Here is a 15,205-nt window from a genome sequence, read left to right as displayed (position 1 = left end):
CTTAATCTGTTGAAATATTGTCAACTTAAATTTCAGACCACTTAAGTGTCCTTGGTTAACTTTAAATGGCAGTGATAGGAATGCTACAAAATTAGAAACTCAAACAGGACAGCCCCCTATCAAGTTTTATTAGGATTATTAAAATTTCAGAGTACAAAAACATCCCACCTCTACGAAAAACAGTAACCTGAAGCTGACGTCACAAAGGGAACAAAAAGGGATTTTCGAATGGCAGCTTTCACGATTTACAAACTGGTAAATGCTTGGATGCTATGAAGTAGTTGATCTAAATTGTGAGGATTTCTCAGAGGAGCTCCTTTATCTCACACAGTAGGTGGAAAACTAGAAATTCGTTCAATTTATTAAAACTCCTTTCCCAGCAAGATAAGCTAGGCACCATCCTCTAAATGGCTGAAGTACTGCCAAAGCCGCTTTGACCATTCTATGGAGCACAGTGCCATCTCGTGGCCACTCAAACCACCCATTACTACAGTGCAATTCCAGCATGTTAACTTGGAGTGAAAAGAACATTTTAAACTGCCTGAAACCTGAGGCACTTGAGATGTCTTCAAATGTTCTCAAAGAACAGGACATTCTGGTTACTTTTATAATTTTATTGACTCTTTTCTCCTCATATCTTTCAAAACAAAAAACGCAGCATCTTATCCCAAAGTTTCAACTCAACTAACTGCCTCAGAGAGGCCACGTGAAGCACCACCACTTTATGCCTCTGAATAACCACTGTAAAGACTAGAGTTATGTACATAGCAAGTTCAGGTTTCTGCCCACCTTAGGACACACAGCTGGTAATCAAACCCTTGTTGCCAACTCCAGGGACTCTGCCTGTCTTATGTCCCGGCAGCTCTTCGCGCCTGTTTAAGACTGCATCTTCCTGATGGCTACCCTTTAGGGTAGGTCAAGGCTGAGCCAAAGAGCACAGTCTAGTCCCCCGGTCACCTCCCACCAGCCCCCAGCTGCCCAGGCAGGAAATCATTTCCAGTCTTTTGTCTCCACCATTTATCTCCCTCTTTCTTCTTCAAAACTTGTTGCTATCACTTTCATGTAACAATGGATTCAGTGTCCATTAAATGGCCTGAGAGGCGGCTTCAGCCTGACATACTTTTCCTGAGCTAAAAAAGAAGAAAACAACAAACCTCTGTGGCCTTTCTGCCATGAGATCACGTAACAAAGGGAAAAGCACTACTGAGCAGGGTGGTGCTAGGGAAGCAATGCAAGGCCCTCCCCACCCCCACGGAGGTTTCTCCCGCGCCAGCTCTTGCGGGGACAACACGGCAGATATTCTGGGGTCAAGAAGGTATAATGAAGGGAAACCCGTTTATTTTACCCTTTTGAACTTCCCTGCTGCCCCAGTCTTGGCCTTCTTCTTAGCGGACCCCTTGGGTTCTGGCTCCTTGCGCTTAGCTGAAGAGAGGGAGCCGGTCACCTTGAAGAAATCATCCAGGCGGCCCTGGGTGCTGCCCTGGCGGCTCTTGCTCAGCCTCCTGACCCCGCTGCGGATTCGCTCCTCGGAGAACTGCTTTTCACCACACATGAACTTGACGAGCTCTTCTTCGTTCGGCTCGCTCCACTTCAGCTCCACAGACTCTGGGTCCAGCACCTCGGGCTCCAGGAAGAGCTGCTGGGCCTCCTTGTGGAGCCAGTTTTCCGGCACAGGGTACTTGTTGGGGTCGAGCCGACGCAGGATCTCCTCGATGCTCTTGTGCTTCTGGATGAGGTCCACGGCCCGCTTGGGCCCAATGCCCCGAATGGTCTCACAGTAGTCACTGCCCAGCAGGATGCACAGATCCACAAACTGCTCCTGGTTCAGGCCCAGCTCCTGCAGAACCCGGCTCAGGTGGAACTCCTGGATGGGCAGCTTCTTGGCCTCGCTAGCAGTCAGGTGCCGCATGAGCACGGGGCTGCCAAAGGTCAGGCAATCCATGTCCTCGGTGGCCGCGGCGTAGACTCTGCCGGCCTTCACCAGGGCGGCGCAGCTGGCCTCAGCCTCGCTGGGCGCATCGAGGTATGGGATGCCCATGAGGCTCAGGAGATGCTTGCACTCATCATTGTGCTGCTTGGTGACCTTCACCAGCCGCTTCGTAAACTTCTCCACCTCCCCTTCGGCCCCAGCAGCCTGGGCCTGCTGCAGCTGCTTCTCCGCCTCAGCCCGCCGCTCGCTGCGTTTGGCCAGCTCCCCTGACTTCAGCTGTGGCGGCTTGCCGTCAAAAACGTACACGGGCTTGATGCCGTTCTCCATCATTCGGATGGTGCGATAGAACATGCCCATCAGGTGGCTGGTGGTCTCACCCTCCTCATTCTGCAGCACATCCCCCCCTTGGCGAACAGCTATTAGGAACTGATAAATGCTCATGGAGGCATCGATAGCCACCTTGCGGCCAAAGTAGCTCTTGATGTCATTCTCCCGGATGGCACTGGGGGCCACGTCGGCAATCAGTTTGGCCAGTCCTTGAATTCCCATAGCAATACAGAGGGACAGCTAAAAGAGAAAGGCAGGTAAGACAAGGAGGAACTTAAAGGATGCAAAAGGAGGAAGGGTCACCAGGGGTGCTGTCTCACCCACTTCACGGCCTCGGCTAAACGTATCTAGCGCAACAAAACGACACCAAGTCAGCACCTCGGAAGATGAAAAGAACAAGACAGGCTCCCATCGTCAGGAAACGTACAGTCTAGTAAGGAAGTCCTCTCAATTCATACTAAGGCCTCCTGAGAGTTAACTAACAGACAAAAACCCCGACAAAGATTAAGTGCTCCGTAAACGTTTTCCCTGCAGAACCCACTCGATCCTTTGGCTCGTGCCTCAAGCTGCCTGCTTTGCTAGAACGTGTACCGAGGGGACAATGCCTCGTTAGCCGGGGCATCCTCCCCCTGCGTCCGACAAACGCAGGCAGGAAAGGGATGTGAACGAGTGTAGCTCAAAACAATGTCTCCCCTCCAGGAGCTTAGTCACAATACACAACGACCTCATGAGCTGGGAATTATCTTCTTTCTACAAATGATGAAAGAGGCTCGGAAGTTAAGCGACCGGCCCCGGGCTCAGAGCGGGAAAAGTGGCGGGCCCGCCTGACCGCGAATCCCGCGCTCGCTCCGCCCCGCCCCCGGCAGCCGCCGGCCTTCCCCAGCACCCGGGGCAAAACGGCCCGCCGCTCTCGGAGACGCTTCCGGAAGGGCTCACCTGGCCTCTGGAGCGCTCCGGCGTGGCCCAGGACAGATCTCAGCCCAACTCGGTCCTCAGCCCCGCCGCCTCCTCCGCACTAGCCGCTGATACACTCTAGCTCCGCCGCCTTCCAAAGCCCGCGCTCCCGTCACGTGACCTGCTGCGGCGCACAGCCTCCTGGGAAGTGTAGTACATGCCCCGGCCCTCTCGGCCAGCTTCTCTCACGACAAACAGTCCCGCCAGGGTGAACGGACTCGCTCAGCGAGCCGACCCTACCCTTCTCTACCGCTTGCCCCCACTCCACCCCGGTCGCCCCGCAGGCCTCAGATCCCGCCACACCCGAAACCACACGACTACAAATCCCACAATGCCACCTGTGCAGCTGCACTTCCTCTTCCGGCTGAACAGCGCGCCTGCTCCTGCCGACGTGTTCTTCCGGTGGCTGAGCGGCGGATTACCCTGTGTCCGGCAAAATGGTGAGAGGGTTGAGGGGAGTTCCGGATGGGACTTCGGGGACCCCTCGGGGCCCGTCCCGCGCCCTGTTTTTTCTCGCAGAAGCCTCAGATGTCCAAGGTCCAGAGGGCTGGAGGCTCCTGGATCCTTCGGCTTGGGCTGAGGGGCGGGGAAGGGAAGCCCCTTGCCGTGGACTCCTTAGGCTGAGGTTTTGATGGCATGGGCTTCTGATCTAACGATTTATAAGGATGAGGAGCATGGGGAGCATTTCTAATACCTTCGAGCTTTTATCTCTGTTACTTGTGATCAATCTGTTACCCCTGTCTGGAAAGTTTTTCCCGCCTGCCGAACTCGTACTCATACTACACGGTCCCGGGCAAAAGTCACCTTCTTGATGAAGTACTAACAACTGTCTCGGGCACTTGTCCTCTTTCTCCTGGGAGCCCCGCAACCTATGTACAGACCTCTTGCCACGTGTCATGGACTTCTTTGTTATTTGCCACGCCTCCTAGTGACCACCATCTGACGTGCCTCTGGCCCTGGGATGATGTCTATTCATCTTTGTATTTCCAGTGCCAAACACTGGGGCCGGCAATTGGAGGCTCAATCAATGGCAGCGATTGTCTTTATCATTTTTAGGGGGGCATAAATGTTTACTGAATTGAATTCCAGTGTCTCTGAGAACAATGAGGTCAATTTACTTCTCTAGAGTTGTTGTGTTCTGGATTTTAGAAGCGTTGGCTGGTGGGTGACAATGGAAGTTAACATTTGTACAGAACTTTACGTTTACAGCCCTCTTTCACAAGCATTATCTCATAATCTTCCCTATAACCTTGGGAGGGAAACAAACACCTATTGAGCAACTACTCTATGCCAGGCAGTGAGTTAGACGCTATTGCGTTTGTCGCCTTTCTTAAATCATACGTCAGCCTCGTGAGAGAGTTATTATTATAATCACTTTACTGAGGCTCATGTTATTCAGTAGAGCCAGAATTTTATTTATTTTTTATTTTTAAAAAATATTTTTTACTTGTTTACTTACTTATAATTTATTTTATTTTTGGCTGCCTTGGGTCTTCATTGCTGCGCTTGGGCTTTCTCTAGTTGCAGCAAGTGGGGGCTACTCCTTGTTGCAAGGCCTGGGCTTCTCATTGCGGTGGCTTCTCTTGTTGCAGAGCCTGGGCTCTAGGCACGCAGGTTTCAGTAGTTGTGGCATGTGGGCTCAGTAGTTGTGGCTCGCGGGCTCTAGAGCGCAGGCTCAGTAGTTGTGGTGCACGGGCTTAGTTGCTCCACGGCACGTGGGGTCTTCCCGGACCAGGGCTCGAACCCGTGTCCCTTGCATTGGCAGGCGGATTCTTAACCACTGCACCACCAGTGAAGCCCCAGAATTTTAAGTTATGTCTTTTGCCTGTAGGTCCTGAGATTCCTTAATTGTGTAATGGGAAGAATACAAGATTAGGAGTTGAGATCTGGGTACCAGTCCAGAGTCTGTCTTTCAGCAGTGATTCTGAGCTTGACGTCTACAGACATGGGTTCATAAGGCTTCTAAAATTATAAGCAGACTTTTTCTTGTATGCGGTTTGTCCCAGGCAAAGAGTCCATACCTTTCATCACGTGTTTTTCATGGTGGCCGGTGGCCTCAGATAATGTTAAGGACCATTGCATTGATCTGTAGCTAATCAGTCACCTTCTGTGTGCCTCAGCCTCTGACTCTCAGCTGCCCATCTTGTCTCATATTGAAAAGACAAAGTGCCACCTTAGTTTAAGATGTAATTGTTGTCATTCCCAACCGGAATCATTTGACGGTGGTTCTGAAGGATTTCCACATTTCCCAAGCTGAAATAAGCTCCTAGCAGTCACAGCAGCACGAGGCTCCGTGATAACCCCATAGTGCCCCCAGATTGAGGTCATGGGATTCTTTGATGGCTCTGATCTCACGCCTTCCCTTAGGAGCTTGAGGCCATGAGCAGATACACCAGTCCAGTGAACCCGGCTGTCTTTCCGCATCTGACTGTGGTGCTGTTGGCCATTGGCATGTTCTTCACCGCCTGGTTCTTCGTGTATCCTTTCACTGAGCAGCCAGTGGGCCAGAATTAGTGAGGTGGGAAACTGAGGGAGGGGCCATGCTGGGTACATGCACCCTGCCAGTTTTGTTCCGGTGTGGGGACGGGGGATGGTAAGGAGGTTGAGGGAAGGCTATTTGACGTCCAAAGTCAGGTTGTGGCCTTATTTTCCAGGTTCAGGTGAGCTCAGTTCACGCCTCCGGTTTCCAGGACAGTGAGCAGAGGGGCCTGGCTGGACTGGAGGCTAGGTACGGGGCCCTGTGGTGTGCTCAGGTGTCAGGAGGTACGAGGGCTAGTCCCGGCTCTGCCGCTCATTAGCTGTGTGACCTAACCCCTCTGGGCTTCATTTTCTTCATGGGTGCTGGAAGGGTGGTAGGAGCACCAGAGTCTAGGTCACCTCTTGGGCCCCTCTGCCCGGAGCCACGCCAGCCACCCCTTTGCTTCTCCTTAATTGCCCTGCCAGTTACGAGGTCACCTCCACCAAATACACTCGGGATATCTACAAAGAGCTCCTCATCTCTTTGGTGGCCTCGCTCTTCATGGGCTTTGGAGTGCTCTTCCTGCTGCTCTGGGTCGGCATCTACGTGTGAGCTCCCACGGGTAAGAGCAATGGCAGGGTGGGACACTGGAGAGGCCTCCCCACGCCCACATCAGCGGGGTCCTTGGGCCTGCATGACCCCTTGGTTAATGGAGTGAGACTCAGCAGAGTGGATAGGGACACCACACACAGGTGCCCCTTTCCCTGTCTCCTAATGGGGATTTGAGCCAAGTGGGACCACCTTTGTCAGTTCTGAGGTCTCCACACTGTCCAAGGCCTCGACCTGGCTCTGGGATATACTACGTAGGGCTGTGGGCACAGGCTTCCCGTGGTTACACATCTGCATTCTTACCTGTCATACGCAGTGATTGGAGAGCCGCTGGGGGGTGACCCAGCAAGGGGCCGGGATCTGGGACTTGCTTCCAGGAGTAGCCTTTTAGTTAGTTTCAACGTTTTCAGTCATTGAAATAAATTTTGACTAAGCGACAAAAAAAACCACCCACAACCTTGCTGCAGATGACCCACCAAACAGGTCACTTAGAATCCGTCGGCTCTGGTGGCCCTGCTTCCAAGGACTGTGCCCGTCAGCGCTTGCCCCAGGAGCGTAGGGGTTCAGTGAGAAAAGCGGATGGAAAGAAGGGTCACTGCTCTCATTCTGATACCCCTCTTTTTCAGGTACCAGCCAGGCGGCTTCACTGAATCCCTGCTTTTGTAAATTAGTTTTTTTTACTATGCCAGAAATGTCCCACCTGCTGCTCACAATAAAGGCAGATGTGTGACAGCCCTGCCTGGTGCCCGTCCTGCGGGGTGGGAGTGGTGCAGGTGGGACCCACGACTTCCCCAGTCCCACCCCTTCCCGTTTCACCTGCCTTTCAGGTGGTTCCTGCTTGCTGGGAAGCCCTGCCCTCTGCCTATGAGAGGGCTATGGGGAGTGTCTTATCCTTAGAATTGAGGGCTCACCTGTGGATAGGAAGGGGCTTGGCCTGCCCTCCACTGTGGCTTCTAGTGTAAACTTTTGTAGGAACCCGTACCAGTCGAGTCTGCCCTGGGCCAGTCCCCTCCTCTGAGTGGTGCCGGGGACCCTCGAAAGGCTCAGCTTTTCCCTAAGGTGGCTACTTTTAACCCAGCCAGGGCAGCAGTAGGTCCGTGGGGTGTGGCTAGGGGAAGGGGCTGCTGCATCATGTTCCCAAGCCGGGCCTGAAGCTACGAGGGATAATGGGGTACGAAGCATCCATTGGGCTCAGGAGCCCCAGTTGGTCCCAGGCCCACAGGCAACCCCATCTCCCACCAGAGCAATCTCAAGAAGATGGCGAGGCAAGCTCAGATACAAAGCAGTATTTATACATTTATTTATATACGTATATTTACTTCAGAAAAGAACAGTTCAGGGGACAGGAAGCAAGCAGGCCTGGGGCTGCTCCCCTCTGCCCACTCCAGAGTCAAAGCTCAGGGGCCGGAAGGGGCGGTTAAGTGGGAGGGAAGGGGCGCACTCTGCACACGCAGGCTTTCCGGGGGGCGGGGGCACTTGTGCATCGAGAGGCGCTGTGTACAGCTGGAAGCCTGGGGGAGATCGGCCCAGTGGCTACAGGAGCAAATGCCAAAAGGGAGAGCGGAGGGGAGGGGTAGGCTGCTGGACCCGGGGTAGGGGATGGAGCCACGACACCCACTCACCGGCACCCGCCAGGCAGCTGTCAGCCTCCAGCGGGTGGCCCACTGGCCTTCCCTGAAGCCCCTTTCCCTCACTGGGCTTAAGGCGACTTTAGTCCAAGGTTGACCTCCCCCCGCCCCCCGCCTCGGCCCCAAACTCAGCACTGAGGACCCCCTCCCCAGGCATGGAAACAGCCAGCTGCCAACCAGATTGGGGCGATGCTGTGTCCAGATGGCTCCAGGGAGCAGTGGAGGGTCACCTTCCAGTTAAGCACAGGGGGGCTGCGGTCCAAGAACTTGTACCCCCACTGAGGAAGCCCCAGAATCCTATTAGAAGGGGCAGGGCTCGGTAGTTGTATGGCATTTAGGGAGGGTTCCCCCAGTGGGAGGAAGGAGAACAGAGCAGCGCTAAGTAAGGCTCGGCCGCCAGCATGGCGTGGGCAGCCACGTAATTCCTATGTCGGAAGGAGGAGCCACACTGGGGAGGGGGCTGGGAGGCTAGGTATCCTTGCTACCCCCATTCCCCCTGTGTTTCCCTATCCCTAGGAGAAGTGCTTTGACATCCATAGCAGAAGGGGGCCCGCGGTCCCTAGGCTTCTTCAAGATCCAGGTCTCCCACAGAAAGGCCTCCCACTCAAAGCTGAGAATGAGAGGTAGATGGGGCAAGGCCTGGCTCCCAAAGCGGTGGCAGAATATCACAGGGCAAGGATGGCATTTCCGTCCCCATTTCTGAACCCATGGCAGACACGACGAAATGATCTCCACTCTCCTTCCATGAGCCTGGATGTGGCCTCAGAAAGCTCCAGATACCCACTAAGAAAGGTTAACGTTGGCACTTGAGATAAGACTTCTTCCGTAACCCAAGCCCACCACTCTGCTCCTGGGAGGAGTGGGCAGAACTGGGACTACTGCCGAGCACGGGGCCCCCAGCCTGGCTGTCCAAGCCCAGCACAGGAGCCCTCGAATCTGGGGAGGTGAGGCCACCAGCAGACAAGAGTGGAGGGAAAGGCCAGTCCTGGTGGTCGGGAGTGGGGTGGGTGTCTCAAAGCTCCCTGGGACGGATCAGAGCCAGGGCCTTGCCTTTCAAGTGTCCCCCCGGGGCTCTGGCCCACTCCGGGCTTTCAATCTCCATCCTTCGACTCCTGCCCGGGTTTAAGTGCATTTTAGTAATTATTTCATTAATAACAGCAAAAGCTATTTGCATCCACCCACCAGACGAGACCAGCCTGCTGCCTCGCAGGGATTCCCGCTCCTCTGCTCAGAGACCTCTGTGAGCTCTGGAAGCTCCCAGGGGCCCAGGCCGCGGGGCCGCAACGCCATCTGGGGGCTCACAGGGAACTTCCTTCCCTTCGGGATACTCCAGGTTCAAGGGTCCAAGGCTTACCTGGCCCACTGGCTCCCCTGGTTCAGCCAGGCACTAAGTGTACACAAGGCACGTGATCGGTCCCCAGCCCATCCAGGGCTGGCTTCAGCTGCCCTGGGAGCTCTTGGAGCCAAGCTCTCCCAGGGAGAGGAGACCTCCTGGGCCATGCTTAAAGCTTAGAAGTCCAAGTCCAGTAACAGTCAGACCCTAAGAAGTCCACTACCTAGCCCTCCCCAGGGAGCAGCTTCAAGGGTGAGGGCTGTCTGCCCTCCACTGACTCGTGGGTCCAGCCAAGTCTCTGAGGGCTCGAGCCAAGCCCCTGCCGGTCTCAAAGGCGGACGGGTCCTCTCTCCAAAAGAGGGGTGGCTCCCAGTCGCAGAAGGGGAGGCAGGAAGGGTAGGCTCTGGGCCGAGTCACGGGCTTCCCCCGCCTCTGGGGCGCTGCTGCCCACCAGCCCTCCATCGGCCGAATCCGGACACATGTGAATCAGGCCGGCCTGGGCCCGGCAGGTCTCCCTCCAGCGCCCTCCGTGGTCTGGGGGCGCCGCCAGCAGGCCCAGCAGCTCCAGTGTGAGGACTTCCAGTTTCACCAGGCACGGGGAGGGCCGAGCCGCCTCAGTCCCTCCAAGGAAGTGTCAGCGGCGGGCTCCAGTGTAACACCATGGCGTCCAGTGTGGAGGGGCGCCCGGAGCCCCGGGCCCAGTGTAACACCATGGCGTCCAGTGTGGAGGGGCGCCCGGGACCCCGGGCCCAGTGTAACACCATGGCGTCCAGTGTGGAGGGGCGCCCGGGACCCCGGGCCCTGCTGTGGCGCTGCCTCCCTGGGCAGCTCAGTCACATAGGCGGTAGAAGTGGAAGTAGTAGTCTGCGGCCGGCCAGACCGGGGCCTCCAAGCTGCAGTTGGCCTGACCCTGGAGGGAAGGGCAGTGGGAACCAGTGAGGTGGCTCCGGGGTGGGGGGGGGGATGCCAGAGCGCTCCCCGTGCTGACGTCGCCGGACACTGCCCATGTCCCGCCATGTGATCTTCAGTCCCCCCCCTACCCCCAAGCCCCACCCTGAACCTCTGGGGGCAGACGGCGCAGGTGCTCACCAGCAGTGCCACCCGGAAGTGATAGGTGAATCTGCGGAAGGACAGGATGGTTACTGGCCACTGGTGGGAGGTGCCCTGGGGAAAGAGTGGGGCAGAGGGGTCAGGACAGCTGCGCAGCCTCCCACCCCCTGTCCCACCCCAACTGGCATCCCCCGCCATGGCCGTCGCAGCCCTGGCTCTGTGGCATGGTTTACAAAGTGGAGAAGCAGAGATCTGAAGAGAGATCGCAGGGTGCACTTTCTACTTCGGGGAGCAACAGCGCCCACCGTCTGTGTGTACTCCGTGCCAGGCAGCCGGGGGCCCACAGCCGCTGCTCTCTTACTGCCTTCCCTCTCACCACTGTGCTCCGGGCACATCCAGGTATTTCGCTCACCCCATCCGCACTGCAACCCACTGAGGCGGTGCCGCTTACAGACGGGGACAGTGCTGAGTCACCTGCCTAAACACCGAGGCTGGGCAGAGCTGGGATTCCAGCCCTCCCCGCCCAGGGCCTGAGCCTCTTCAGGGCTCTCACCCACTCCATCCTCTACTCAAGCTACTTTCTGCACCCCTTTTCTCCCCGGCTAGAGAGTGCATTCTTGGAAGGCAAGGCCTGTTTCTTCCCTACCTCTGTCTCCCCTCAGCTGGGCCCAGCACAGGGCCTGGGACAGAGGAGGCCCCAACAGATATTTGTTGAATGAACACACGAGTGGGTGAGAAGAAATTCCCTTAACTTGTGTTGAGAGTCACAACTTCGGGTCACATGGCCAGGGAGGAGCCCGACGGTGACAGGTTCCCAGACCAGGAGGCAGCCCCCTCCACACAGCCCAAGAGATCTTCCAAAGTCACAGATGGAACAATGCCACTGCCCCCGCCCAAGCTTCAGGTCCAGCCTCCTTCCCATCTCCCCGGGCGCACAGCCCTCGCCACGTTTCCAGCTCTGCCAGCGCGCCATGCTCTCCCTGGCCGCCAGGCCTCTGCACCCGCTGTTCCCCTACTCCTGGGACGCTGTCCCCTTTCCTTTCCCCAGCTGATCCCGTATTGCTCTTCAGGTCTCATCTTAATCAAACATGACTTGGGGGCAGCTGGCCTGACCCTGAGGCCACACAAGGTCAGCTCTCCCTGCCACGGGCTCCCAGGACGCCCTCCACACGCCCTCCCCGTCTCCACCATTGCGCTCACCCCAGGTTAGGCCTTATGGAACTGTTTTCCTCCCCAGGCCTTCGTCAGGGCAGGCACAGGGCCGGAAGACACTCAGTGGTGAGCAGTGCACGCATGCCCCGCTCCCTGCGACACAGAGGCCCAGGCCCCAAAATGTCCTCCGTGGAGATGTCTGCTCTCTTGACTCCAGCTCCCTCTCCTCTCCCGCTTGGGAGCCCAGATGTGCCGGCGCGGAGGAAGCTCCGGCCTGGCTGGCCCACAGCTTCCCAGTCTCCTACCTGGGTGTCCTGGTGGGCATGGAGGCTCTGTGGAAAGCCCCCCTCCTCACACGGCTCCTCCTTTGACATCAGGCTGCACAGCGCCACGGACACGGGGGCCGAGGAGCTGGGAAAGAGCCAGTTAGCAGGGAAGTGGGGTTCCGAGCTCCTCCAGCCCAGCCCGCTCCCAGCCAGCCCTCCACTCTACCTCCCTCACCCCGGTGAGACAGGGCACTGAATCCTCACAGCCTGAAAATGATGCATAGCCGTCAAGGCTCTAGACGGCTACAAACCCTTTTCCATCCACTGACCCACACAGCCTTCACGGCCCCTGGGAGGCAGCAGCGCATTTCCCAGATGAGGAACCAATGCCCGGAGGTTGCCAGGTCACACAGCCAGTGAGGCATGGATCAGGCAATAAAGCTAGCACCCCTCCTCAGCCCCTCCCCCGGCTGCCTGGGACCACTGGGTCCCCATCCCCCACGGCGGCACTCACTTCATCTGCAGGGTCAGGCGGAGGTGCAGCGGCGTGCTGCTGCTGATGGGGATGTGGTAGGTGACATTTCCAGGCCTGAAAGGGCAAAGCTGGCTCCTCAACAAGGCCACCCTGCCCTGCACCCCCCCACTCCCATCAACTCCTCAGCCCCCAGTCTACAGTGGAGCCCTTCAGGGGCCTAGAAAGGGGCTGCCCCACCTTGAGGGGAAAGTTCCTCCCTGAGGGGAGCAAGATCTGAACACCTGGACCGCCTGGGCTCATGTTACCAGAGGGAACCTGTCCTGGGGCGGGGGTGGGGGAAGGGAGGTAGCCAAGCCCACCTGCAGGCATCCTCTGAGGAGCAGTACTGGGACGTGATGGGCATCGAATTCTCCAGCACCTGGATGGAGGTCAGGGACGGCACTGGGTCTGCAAGGAGAGAGGCCACTGGTGCAGGAAGGAGCGTGAGAAGACAGGACACAAATGAGAAGCAGCCAAACCTGTCCTTGCCCGAGACTCGAATCAGTCATTCACACCTCAGCAGGAATAAATTTCAGGTTATTCTTTCCAGACTCCCACAACGGCTGGGGTCACGCCACCATCTTCCCCAGCAGCCCTAGGACTACACAGTTCCCATGAGCCTGAGGTGTGCCTCCCTGACGGACCCAGGACACCCACAAGTAGGGATGGGTCTTCCATATCCCCTGCATGGGGCGTACAGGAGCCCGCTCTTCAGGCCCCTGTCCCTGACTGCACACATCTCTTCCCAACTCGGGGTACAGTGACGTCAAGTTGGTAGCTTGAAATCAGCCATGGCGGTAGTATACACACACACAAATCAGGGCCCCACTGTCCTTCGAAGACTCAGCTTTCAATGTCGCCTCCTCCAGGAAAGCCTCCCCAATCATCTCCGCACCTCAGTCCGGATTCTGTACCCTCCCCAGTCGCCAAGCTGCCTGTGTGTCCCCTCAGAGCCTCACCACACTGCTGTTTTCGTGTCTGTGAGCCCCTGGGGGCAGGACACATCCATCTCCATCACCCCCGGTGCCCTGTACGGAGCCAGTCACAGAGAAGGGGCCCAGGAAACGGCTGCCTGGTAAGCATCTACCCCGTGGGGTTTCCCCATCACTCTGAACTTCAATCTCGGCAAACCAGTTTCTAAGCTTTTTTTTTTTTTGTCTCTCTTTAAGCCACAAAACCCATCAAATGGAAGTTGATGAGGAAGCCCAGTACCTAGAGCAGAGGTGCCTGGTTGAAGCCAGGAAGGTTCTCGGCCTCCCCTTCAACCTCCAAGGCAGCCCTGGGGATACTTCAGAGAAACCCGGTTTGAAAACAAAGGGTTCTCTAGCTTTGTTAAAACCAAAGGTATGAGGTTTGGAAAACTGGGGGGACTCTGAACAGTAACCTTCTTGCCCTGGCGTGGTGACATAAAAGGAGCCACGTGGACTTGGGATCAAATTCCACCCCTGCCGCTAACAGGCTGTATGACCCTGGGCAAGTCACTTCACCCAAGTTTCCATTTCCTCATCTGAACAATGGGGACGATTCCTTTCTCGCAGGACTGTTGTGAAGATTAAATGATGCGATGGATATAACGCTATATAATCAGCCTGGCCTGACTCCTGGGACTTAGTAATGCTCAGCAAATGTCTGTCGACTGACAATTCTGCACCCAGGTATTCTGGTGATGGGCTGAAATGGGCCCTGGCCAGTGAGCCTTGCCAGGTTGGGCTGAGCGGGGGAAGGGGTAGGGCAGGTACCTGGCTGGCTCCAGGCCTGGGTGGGCTGAGCAGAGCTCAGGCCAAGCTGAGGGGCCCCTCGGCGGCCCCGGACATGGAGACCAAGGCCTGGGCTGTTCTTGGCTTTGCCCTGGCCTCCAGGAAAGGGGACCGCAGGGCTGGCCACAGGGTCCGAGTTCTTTGGATGCTTGAAGTAGCCAATGCCGTTGGCTGACAGGCCCCAGGACTTGGCTCTGATGTTGGTGGCTGGCAGCAGGGCCATCTGGCTGGGGCCTGTGGAGAGAACCAGGCACAGGCTGCCTCCTGCCCAGCTGTCTTGAGGGCCCGACTGGACTCTGGGTGGCTCCCTTCTATCTCCTGGTCTCCTCAGGGGGAACCCCCAGTCTTTCTCCAGAGCCTCATTCTGGGCTCCAGGAGACCAGACCCTCCCACCAATGAGTCTCTGGGGCCTTTCTTAGGCCTCCTGTAAAAACCCCTCCAACCCAAAACCTGGCCCCAAGCAAGCCATACCTGAGCGGTTGGTGGAGGGGCCGGGACTGGGGCTGAGACCACGGCCAGGATTAAAGCTAGGGGCAGGGGTGGGGCTGGGGCTGGGCGAGGAGCAGCAGACGACTGGGCAGGGGCGGCTGGAGCACAGGTCCAAGGTGCGGAGGGCTGGAGCTGGGGCCGAGCTGGTCAGGCCAGTGGTAACTGAGGAAGCCAGAGGCTGTATGAGCTGGAGTGGGGCAGCAGAGCCCCCGACCCAGAACACAGCCACCGCTCCCCATCCCACCCCTCCAAAGCCACGCCCCACACGCACCCAGCAGCAGAGAGGGCTGCGAGCCCGGCCGCCCAGTGGTCACAGGGGACTGTCGGAGCTGAGTGGTCCCAAAGCTCTGGCTGGACCTGCTGGGGAAGGGTGGGCTGAGCTCAGAGGGGCTGGGAGAGCCTGAGCAGGAGGCCTGGGAGTCCCAGAGCAGCGGGAGGGGCGCGAGGAGGTGGACAAGGAAGGCAGAAAGGAGGCAGAGGCAGGCGGGAGAGGGCTTGGTCCAGACACGTACCATGGGCACATGGCCTCACTCCCCCCAGGGTGCTGGGGCCGGAGCAGGGCCAGAAGACAGGAAGTGGACACGGCAAAAGAGCTAAGGGGCGGCAGAGAGGAAAAGAGGGGGCAGGCACAGGGGAGGAGAGAAAGAGAAGACACGGTCAGAGATGGCCCAAGGACTGAGGGTGACAGTGGGCAGAAGAGCCCAAGGCCCCACCCTGGCTCTCCTTCCCCTACCCCCT

At 57.3% G+C, this 15,205-nt stretch overlaps 3 protein-coding genes across 5 annotated transcripts in view; 1 reads left to right on the top strand and 2 right to left on the bottom strand.

The window, feature by feature from the left end:
* Positions 1–118: 118 nt before the first annotated feature.
* Positions 119–3,590, bottom strand: FEN1 (flap structure-specific endonuclease 1). Of its 2 annotated transcripts, none has more exons than XM_060019014.1 (2): positions 3,550–3,590; positions 119–2,497 (listed from the first exon to the last, which is right to left on the bottom strand). In XM_060019014.1, the coding sequence occupies exon 2, from the start codon at positions 2,477–2,479 to the stop codon at positions 1,337–1,339; it is 1,143 nt and encodes a 380-aa protein (XP_059874997.1). In that variant the 5' UTR covers positions 2,480–2,497; positions 3,550–3,590; the 3' UTR covers positions 119–1,336. The 2 variants fall into 2 exon arrangements, with proteins under 2 accessions (XP_059874997.1, XP_059874996.1); XM_060019013.1 differs by lacking the exon at positions 3,550–3,590 and adding an exon at positions 3,194–3,397.
* TMEM258 (transmembrane protein 258) lies at positions 3,582–7,032 on the top strand. The gene is made up of 4 exons (XM_060019015.1): positions 3,582–3,651; positions 5,579–5,688; positions 6,155–6,291; positions 6,905–7,032. Exons 1-3 carry the CDS (start codon positions 3,649–3,651, stop codon positions 6,279–6,281), a joined length of 240 nt encoding a protein of 79 aa, XP_059874998.1. The 5' UTR covers positions 3,582–3,648; the 3' UTR covers positions 6,282–6,291; positions 6,905–7,032.
* Positions 7,033–7,554: 522 nt separating this feature from the next.
* Positions 7,555–15,205, bottom strand: part of MYRF (myelin regulatory factor) — a 33,302-nt gene continuing 25,651 nt past the window's right edge. Inside the window, exons 19-27 of one of the 2 annotated variants that reach the window (XM_060019011.1) lie at positions 14,980–15,060; positions 14,739–14,824; positions 14,450–14,629; positions 13,961–14,212; positions 12,542–12,647; positions 12,222–12,314; positions 11,747–11,852; positions 10,329–10,403; positions 7,555–10,149 (exon numbers count right to left, since the gene is read on the bottom strand). In XM_060019011.1, coding sequence (XP_059874994.1) covers positions 10,069–10,149; positions 10,329–10,403; positions 11,747–11,852; positions 12,222–12,314; positions 12,542–12,647; positions 13,961–14,212; positions 14,450–14,629; positions 14,739–14,824; positions 14,980–15,060 — 1,060 coding nt within the window. In that variant the 3' untranslated portion in view covers positions 7,555–10,068. The remainder of the gene's footprint in view (positions 10,150–10,328; positions 10,404–11,746; positions 11,853–12,221; positions 12,315–12,541; positions 12,648–13,960; positions 14,213–14,449; positions 14,630–14,738; positions 14,825–14,979; positions 15,061–15,205) is intronic. The other variant, XM_060019012.1, reaches the window with a different exon arrangement.

This window comes from Delphinus delphis, chromosome 8 (assembly GCF_949987515.2).
Source record: "Delphinus delphis chromosome 8, mDelDel1.2, whole genome shotgun sequence".
In the NCBI taxonomy this organism is placed as follows: Eukaryota; Metazoa; Chordata; class Mammalia; order Artiodactyla; family Delphinidae; genus Delphinus; species Delphinus delphis.
The sequence above is the reverse complement of the archived record's forward strand: the minus strand, read 5'-3'. Positions and strand labels throughout refer to the sequence as shown.